Here is a 9,392-nt window from a genome sequence, read left to right as displayed (position 1 = left end):
CTGAATAGTCGGTTCGGTACTAGAAATAAACCGTTTGCTTAATCGCAATATCTACAATGGACCCATGTTGTATAAAAAGGTTGGTTGCTCTCGATGTGCTCCATGTATACGGAAAATGTCGAGTCTCCTAGATAGATAGATAAAAACCTCAAATGACATCACTTTCGCCCTATAATCAGTGACGCAATATGATATTTTTATCTAACTATTTTAGAAGGCGATATTTACCGTACATTGGAGCGCATCGATAGTAACTAACCTTATTATACAAGCTTGCCTTGGACACTTTAAATTTCTTTTTAAAAATTCTGCTGGGTTCCAACCAACAAGAATTTTTGACTGCGCACAAAATTTCCCTGCTTCTAATTGACTCTTCGGTTTCTGCAAACGACACTCTGATTGGTTGAATTCTATACACGTTCCTGGATATTAAATTGAGATTATGTAATCTGAGATTAACAAAACGAGGATATTAAGCTGACCATTGGTCTTGATATCCACAATATTATATAATCTGAGACTAACAAAACAAGGATATTAAGCTGCTTTCTTTATATCCACAATACATTAGTTTCCATTTTCGGCGCTTAAGCAGTTTTTACCTAATTCCAATAGAGAAAATGTGGTGGCAGATATGTGCAGCTGCTGCTGTTGTTGTTGTTGGTACAACTAGCGCCACCCATCCACACAATGTGAAAGCACTAGCCGACCAATGGCAGAATAAGGTCAGAACTCAGAAACCAGTTTACTTCATCATTAAAAAGAATGAGAAAAATTTTTTCAAGTTTTCTATAACGACCTTTTTTATTATACGTGGTAAATTTGTTTAACAAAACTTTTTTCATTTATATAATTTAATGGATGAAGGAGAGTCCTGAGATTTGTATTGCACTTCACTGTGCTTTCCAGTCAGGTGCTTGTGTTTTCGATTCACAGTGCTTTGCTGCTTTACAGGTAAATTCAGAACAAATTCATACATACAATTTATTTATCAAAAATTTGATTCTCAACAAACCCCTCCCCCTCTCATTCTTCATTTTTTTTCATTGTATAGATTTCCTTTGCATGAAAACAAAATATGTTTTTGCGAATTTTAGATTTCAAAGGAAATGAATGATTTTTGAGATAAAGCATGAAATAACAACTATAGATATCCTTAGATTTTGAATCATTGTTATCTCTGTTAAATTAGAAAATGTAACAGAATTGATTAGGTTTTATAAGATTTAAATCGACCACATAAAGATCCGATTTGTTCAGCATTGTTCGTATTAACTTGGATTTGTTATTTTTTTTTGTGGATTAAAAAAAAATCATATTAAATCCTTTATTATCATTATTAACCCCATGTTTAAGTGTATGCTGGACTGTGAGGGTAGGGAGGATGAGCTGCAATGTCAGTTTGAATGTGAGATGACGCTCGGAAATGGAAACGAAGCGTTTGAAAATCTTCTCCGGGTATCTTCAACCTAATTTTTTATCAAATAAAGAAACTGAACACTTGCTGCAAACTCTATTTTTAAAATCTCTAAATCCTTGTGACCTGATGGGGGAAACCTTGATATTTCAAATTAACACTGCTTGATCTAGTAAATTTCATGACTTCAAATATGAGTGGTCTACAAAAAAAGGGATTAGATAATGTTTATTTCTCTTGTTAAACCAAAAGAGTTGTCTAAATGAGCTTTACAGACAGGGTTTCCAACGAAACATAACAGTTGGAAGATAGTTTAAAATGTCTTCGTTCATAATTTGTTCAGTTCTTTGATACCAAAGAAAATTATTAAAAATGTGGAAGTCCGATTATAATAAAATTGATTTAAAAGAAAAATATATTTGAGTAAAAGATTTTTTATCTTAAAACAGAGAAAAAAAACTTAAATTGCTAATATTTGTAGTTTAAGGAATAAAACATTCAAAACTATTAACAATGCAACTGTCATGGTTCGTGGACACCCTTTACCTGCTTAACGAAGTTAATATTAAAATCAAGTTCTCCTTGTTTAGTGCATGGCTGAAAATGGTTGTTTCCCCGAGGTGCCTCCAGATGGACTCTGCCTTGCAAGTAAAGATAAAAAATTTGTTTGTGTTTCTATCACAGACTGCTCATAAGCTTTACCTGTATAGACATTGCAGGCCAATAGTGGTCCTGGCACGCTTGCTATATTTCTAGGACGGGGGTATTGACTGCCATCTAACAGCCACTTCTTGTATATAATACCTATTCAAGGGATAAGTTTTACAATTTTGAAGAAATGCTCAAACTTTTAAGATAAAACATACAATTTAGGAATTTAGTCTATTTTTGAAGGTGTTGTATTTTGTATTCAAATGATCCTTAAATATCCCTGAATACAGATGTCTGTTTATTGGTCGTGTACTCCAGTTGTACATAATGTACTGCTGCTGTAATATATTGTCTTATCTTTGGTTTCTAAATTCTTGAAATATTGTCTTTTCCTTTTTCCAGGTGAAAGGGATACTGTGCAGGAAATCACTGATATAGCTATGGTAGCCGGCAGCTGGTGGGTCGTCAGAGGACTTAATTGTGGTCAGGAGGGTTGGCCGGGAGCATACGATTGGTAATTTAGGGGGGGGGGGCAACTGAATATTTTACAGTGAGAATCAGAAAACTGTGGAATAGAAAGACGACTTTTACACTAAAATTGTGATTTTAAACAGTCCAAGTGAACATGAGATATTATGAGACTTAATAAGGGTGTTTAAGCTACAACTTGCTTTTAACGACATCAACTACAGTTAAAGATTAACAAACTGTCGTCTTCCTATTCCATAGTTTTCTCGGTCTCACTGGTAAACTAATGTTATAAAAAAATGTTGGCACCTTCTTTCTTGTTCGTTATTTGCTGGTTTTAATATAATTCTAAAGTGACATAAAAAACATATCCTTTAAAATAGTATAGTGCATTAATTATCACCCTAGATCGATCACACACAAGCTAATCTTTTCTGAGACACAATTCAAATATGACTTTAAATTGATTTTATGTTCTTTGTTTAAACAACGTGCTATATATATATATATATAATTATGTACACTATGATTTCATATCAGCGTGGTAGATATATAATTATGTACACGAGGTATCCCTGTCAGCGAGCTAGATATATAATTATGTACACGCGGTATCCATGTCAGCGTGCTAGATACACAATTATGTACAATATGTAATCATGGAATCCATGTCAGCGTAGTAGATATATAATTATGTAAACCAAGTATCCGTGTCAGCGTGCTATAGTTATATAATTATGTAAATTAGGTTTCCATGACAGCGTGCTAGATTTACAATTATGTACAATAGGTATACATGGAATCCCAGTTAGCGTGGTAGATATATAATTATTACAATATGTATACATGGAATCCATGTCAGCGTGCTAGATATACAATTATGTAAATTAGGTATCCATGACAGCGTGCTAGATATACAATTGTGTACACTAGATATCCATGTCAGCGTGCTATATATACAATTATGTACACTAGGTTTCCATGTCAGCGTGCTTGGTATACAGTTATGTACAATAGGTATCCATGGAATACATGTCAGCGTACTATAGTTATACAATTATGTGCACTAGGTATCCATGTCAGCGTGCTAGATATATAATTATGTACACGAGGTTTCCATGTCAGCGTGGTAGATATATAATTATGTACACTAGGTATCCATGTCAGCGTGCTAGATATATACTGCTGGAGGATGGTTGGGTAAACAACACAACGTACTGCGGTGGAATAGATTCAGTTTGTACAACAGGGATATATTTAACCACAATAAGATAAATATAATTTCATTATAATTCTAAATTAAAAAATAACCGCGTTATAATTGAGCGCCGGCTTAAATCTTGAAACATTGAATTCAATTTTAAGTGGAACCTTCCATATTTCAGCCGCGTCTCAAATTTAAGCCGCAGCTCAAATTCTTAAAATTCGGCCTCTGTTTTCTCACGAAAAAAAATTAGAAGATCGTCTTTTAAAAAATTTGCGGCATTCCTTTGCAAGCCAACTTTAACAATAATGATCGTTGAAATAATAATCCAAAATTTCAATTTATTGCATAAACCATAATTGTCCAAATTGAAACAAAGTTCTTCTTATCTCTGAAAATTTTGCTTAGCAATAAAGGCACACCACATTTTGGAAATACAGTTACTAGAATTATTTTGCGAATATTGTTTAAAGAATTTTTTTGTTTACGTAAAGTGTATTTGCGCTTTTATGTTCGTGAATTTTTTTTAATTTTTACAAATATCTATTATAGATAAAAAAATCTTTACCATTAATTCTAATTTTCTCAACTATAGATTATATAAAATTTCATTTTTTGTGCTTTGAAATTGGAATCTCCTTCCAATTTTGACAGAGAACTTTAATTTTGTAAGATTTCATTTTATTATGTAGAGTAACGTTTAGATGAACAAACAAAATGTAAAAATTAAAAATTTTCTGTTGATATCTTCCATTTTGAGTTTTGGTTAGATATCTTTCTTTAGAAACAATTGTTACAATGCCTCAAGCAACCCTTCCTGCTCCTGGACTCATTAGATTAGAGTACTTAGACGAACCCTTATTACCACAGGTAGACAGGTAGACAGGTAGACAGGCAGACGAGTAGACAGGTAGACAGGTAGACAGGTAGACAGGTAGACAGGTAGAAAGGTAGAAAGGTAGACAGGTAGACAGGTAGACAGGTAGACAGGTAGACAGGTAGACAGGTAGACAGGTAGACAGGTAGACAGGTAGACAGGTAGAAAGGTAGACAGGTAGACAGGTAGAAAGGTAGACAGGTAGACAGGTAGACAGGTAGACAGGTAGAAGGTAGACAGGTAGACAGGTAGACAGGTAGACAGGTAGACAGGTAGACAGGTAAACAGGTATAGCTGATCATATCTTATTAGATAACATCTAATCTGATCTAATCTTATCTAGCTAATCTCACTAATCTAAAGCTATAGGTAAATATATTTGTGTGGACTATTGTTAATCCTAAACACATGATCTTGATATACAATGTGGGAAATTTTGAATTTAAAGATTAATGCTTAATCCCTTCATTTCTGATCTGATCTGATCTGATCAGATCTGATCTGATCTGATCTGATCTGATCTGATATATAGATTGAGAGATGGCATATAGTGTCTAAACCAAGTGAAGATTATATGATGGTGATCTGGTGTGGAGATAACCCAGCTCTTAGTTATAACGGTGGATTTGTAGTCTCCAGGTAACAGTTTAAAGGGACTGTTGGTGGATTTGTAGCCTACAGGTAACAGTTTAAAGGGACTGTTGGTGGATTTGTAATCTACAGGTAACAGTTTAAAGGGACTGTTGGTGGATTTGTAGTCTCCAGGTAACAGTTTAAAGGGACTGCTGGTGGATTTGTAGTCTCCAGGTAACAGTTTAAAGGGACTGTTGGTGGATTTGTAGTCTCCAGGTAACAGTTTAAAGGGACTGTTGGTGGATTTGTAGTCTCCAGGTAACAGTTTAAAGGGACTGTTGGTGGATTTGTAGTCTCCAGGTGACAGTTTAAAGGGACTGTTCACGTAATGTTAAGTGACTCTCCATTGGTAAAATACACAATGGTACCCTTTCAAGATTTGAATAATATGAAATAGATATTTTTTTGTTTTTAACTGTTTATTTTTATTTTTGGTTTCTCATCAGAGTACACTGATTAAAAAACTATGGAGAAATTGTCAGAATTAAACACTCTTAAAGGGAGTGACCGGCAATGTATGGTAGTTTAACTGAAAATGCAGTATTGTGGAGAAATTTTTACTGAAGAATTTGTGTTACATTTTTTGTCGTCGTTATTTAATAATTTAAAAAAATCGATTCTCAAAAAGTAACCACCCAAATTGATGATTTTGAAAGTCGACTTTGTGCACAAACTCAGTAATTATACATCATTAAAACGTTTTACATATCTCAAATGAGTCCTAAAAAATTTCTCCTCAATACTACATTCTCAGTTTAACTACCATGCATTGCCGGCCACTCCCTTTAAGCTGGAAAAACGACGTCTTCTTCCACATTATTTATGAAATTAAGGTTTCAAGGGTACCGTTGTGCTTCGGGCATGCCTCTTATTAAGGTTCCCTTAAGATTACAACACAGTCTCTTTAAGAAATATTTTCTATATTCCGGAATTAAATGTCTCAATCCCTGAAAATAATTTGTCTAGTCTTTTTGCATCGTCATTCGTTATCAACTTTTAAAAGATCAAGTCATTCACAAAACTTTGCAAATTAAGCGTCAACTTTCAGACCAGGGCAGACTTTGAAGTTACGCCAGGTCTTTGCCTTTGTTTAACTTCAAACGAATATAACCTAGACATGAAAACTTCAACGCAGTAAAGCCCATGTATTAGCTAAGTTTTAAGCGAGAGTCTGCCAACATCTTAATCTATTTTCGCGTCAATTTGTGCAATATTTCCAATTATTATGTCACCAAATCCTTTCTTATTTTTTTTATATATAATTATGTTTTAGATTTAGAACAGAGAACGATTTGCCAGCTGAGGAAACAAACAAAACAATATTTACAAAAAAAATATTTTAATTATTTACAACTACTTTGCAGGGAAGATAGGGAATTTTATTTCCCTTGGGAGGGAACCCAGGGTTAAGTAAAATTTTTAATTTTCGAACAAAGCAGTTGTACACAACTTTATTGTCTATTGAGATAAAAATGCGTGAATTATTTTTGCGAAGACTTCCCAAGGAACGTTAAGTTACTAGTTGGGGGATCATGATTATTTAATGTTGTTAACCCTATTCCCGCTGGGCCCCCCCCAGTCAATTTGACCCCCCCTGTAGTTTTTTTTACATAACTCAAAAAGTATTGGTCTGAGGCTGTTGAAATTTTCTGACTTTTCTTACATACCCAAAGCCCTCCCTTCAGGCCTAAAACCGGGCTTTAATACTAACTGCCTGAGTCCTCAGGCACACTGCCTGAATGACTGTTTTTGCCTGTAGCAAACTAAATCTTTGTTTTGACCCACTTTCACTTGTCAGATTTTGATAAAATTTAGCTTTTTGGAAAGCCTATGACATAAGGAAACGGATTGCACAAGTTTTGCGAAAAAAAAATTGCAAATTTTTTGCAAACAACCTGTCAAAGGAAATTTGCACATTTTTAGTTTTTCTTGATTAAAAATCAGGTTATTTAAAATTTTGCAAAAATTTTTGCATATTTGAAATGGCATGGTCAAGGGCTTTTCAAAAATGTATAATTTGTCATTTTTTGGACAAATTTTTTTTTGCAAACATTTTTACTTTAAAACTGGATTTTGCGATAAAAAATTCAATTTTCGCAAATTTGCAAATTTTTTTGCAGATTCTAAAAGTAGAGCACAAGAGCTTTCTAATGATGTATCATTTGTCATATTTGGACATAAAACATGGGATTTAGAGGGGGGGGGGTCAAATTGACCCCCCCCCCCAGCGTATCCTGGTTTTCAAGTACCCCAGCGGGGATAGGGTTAAAAAGGCGGTAAAAATTGTTAATACTACAATGATAAACGCCGAAGCGGTATAAAACAGAAATAAGGTCGTCTTTGCTGAATCTTTATAATTAAGATTTTGTTACTTTTAGGGACTGGTAATATGAAGGAATATAAATTTCTAGCCCATGCCACATTCTTCTCATTTTCTCGTCCGAGCCACCTCGAAATCCTCGTCCTTTGATTATTATGTGTTTAAAAGTTTATAATTCTTGAAGATAAAACTATTTTTTTTAATCTGCCCACGTTTGGGCAAACAATATGCGTAGACTATAAAAGTATTGCAATGATTACATTAAGTTGGAATCTTTAAATCCATAAGAATGATGTCAAACTTCATTTAGGTAAAACTCAAATCTCTTCTGCCTCAATAATGGCTAACCTTCGCGTTAAAAAAATAGCAAAATATTTGGCATACCTCTGCCTATAATTGAACCACTTGGAACATTTCTATGGTTTTCACTACAATTTTTAAAAAAGATTTAAGTTCAAACTCGGAATTATTTGCGGCATTCTACACCAGGAATATCTAAAATGTGCGTAAAAATGTGAGCCTTTTCAAAGACATTGAACTTAAAAACTTTAATTAAATTGAAACTTTTTTTTCAATTTACAAAATTTCAATTTGTATTTAATATTTATGCCCTAACGTGGCCTAATTCTTAAAAAATAGTTGTATCTTGGAGGAAACCAATATTGGAAGGTCGAGGATTTCGAGGTGGCTCGGACTAGAAATTGTTGTGCTCGAATTATATGAGTCGACTAACGTCAAGTCTAATAAAGACGACTTTTATCTAGTTTTTACAAGTTACAACTGTAGTTAACGCCTTTCTAAAACCTTTTAAAAGCTAAAACTATATAAGTTTTCCTAAAGGTTGATTTTTTTTCATAATGCCTTTTTAATTGTTAGAAATAAGTTTTACTGTCATCAAATTTGTTAACCATTTCGGCGGGGGTTTTATTCTGAAAATCTAGTTTCATTGGATTTACGAGATTATGATCTAGATAAAAGATGATTCTTTTCAGAACCGATTTTTCTTAAGCTTTGTTATTGTTTTTGTTGTACTGCAGATTGAGGAAGAGTTTAGAAGCGTAGCTGCGTCATTTGGAATAGAATATGACGCAATGTGCGTCACTGACAACACGAACTGTGATGGAGAACCATAAATTAATTATAATGATTATTGTTCATAATTTTTAATAAAAACTATTAGACATTTTTATCTTAGATTAAATATTTGTATCAGGGAATAAGAATAAGGGGAAAGGAAATGGCGCTGGTCTAGCTCGAGAAAGCCAGTCGCACTGCTTTGCAGGCGAGTTCGTTATTTCACACGCACACTCTTTTGGTACAGACACACAGCATGACTACAGGCAAGGAAAGTGCAGAACAATGTCGTCAATTATAATTAAGCTTGAATAATGAGTAGTTTATTGTAAAATTTAATCAAATTTTATTCTTTGCATGAAAATATGGTTTATTACAATGTTGACTTAAATATATAAATAATATATAACATTTATATTAAACTTATTTTTAAGTGAACAATTAGCAATAAACAAATGTACTCTCCTAGACTGTACAAATGCCGAGATTCTTATGTACTATATATACCTACAATACACGCCTTCGGTTTGTTATTACTTACACACATTCTTTTGGTACAGACACACAGGCATGACGTTTCCGCCCCCTGAGTTGTATAGAGAAACGTAAGGGAGCGTAGATAGTCATATGCATTTTTTCCGTTTTTTTCAAAATCAAAATTCAAAAATCACGAAAGTTTAACAAATATTTTGAATAATATGTTCTTTTTCAAAACGTTTCAACTTTGTAAAATTATATAGATTAAAGT

General features: G+C 33.5%; 1 protein-coding gene across 1 annotated transcript; it reads left to right on the top strand.

Annotated features, from left to right (window-relative positions):
* The first annotated feature begins 584 nt into the window (after nt 1–584).
* Nucleotides 585–8,759, top strand: LOC111717370 (uncharacterized). Its single transcript, XM_023492873.1, has 10 exons — nt 585–725; nt 868–954; nt 1,357–1,458; nt 2,008–2,065; nt 2,471–2,582; nt 3,691–3,785; nt 4,525–4,610; nt 5,150–5,256; nt 6,524–6,554; nt 8,608–8,759. The coding sequence occupies exons 1-10, from the start codon at nt 621–623 to the stop codon at nt 8,701–8,703; spliced, it is 879 nt and encodes a 292-aa protein (XP_023348641.1). The 5' UTR covers nt 585–620; the 3' UTR covers nt 8,704–8,759.
* The last annotated feature ends 633 nt before the right edge of the window (nt 8,760–9,392 follow it).

The sequence above is a fragment of the Eurytemora carolleeae genome, unplaced genomic scaffold (genome assembly GCF_000591075.1).
Source record: "Eurytemora carolleeae unplaced genomic scaffold, Eaff_2.0 scaffold177, whole genome shotgun sequence".
Taxonomy (NCBI): Eukaryota; Metazoa; Arthropoda; class Copepoda; order Calanoida; family Temoridae; genus Eurytemora; species Eurytemora carolleeae.
The sequence above is the reverse complement of the archived record's forward strand: the minus strand, read 5'-3'. Positions and strand labels throughout refer to the sequence as shown.

Coding starts and splice junctions, on each gene's coding strand:
- LOC111717370 (XM_023492873.1), top strand. CDS start 621: ATGTGGTGGCAGATATGTGCAGCTGCTGCTGTTGTTGTTGTTGGTACA. Junction 2,066..2,470: donor AGATGGACTCTGCCTTGCAA/GTAAAGATAAAA, acceptor TCCTTTTTCCAG/GTGAAAGGGATACTGTGCAG. Junction 3,786..4,524: donor AGATTCAGTTTGTACAACAG/GGATATATTTAA, acceptor ATCTTTCTTTAG/AAACAATTGTTACAATGCCT.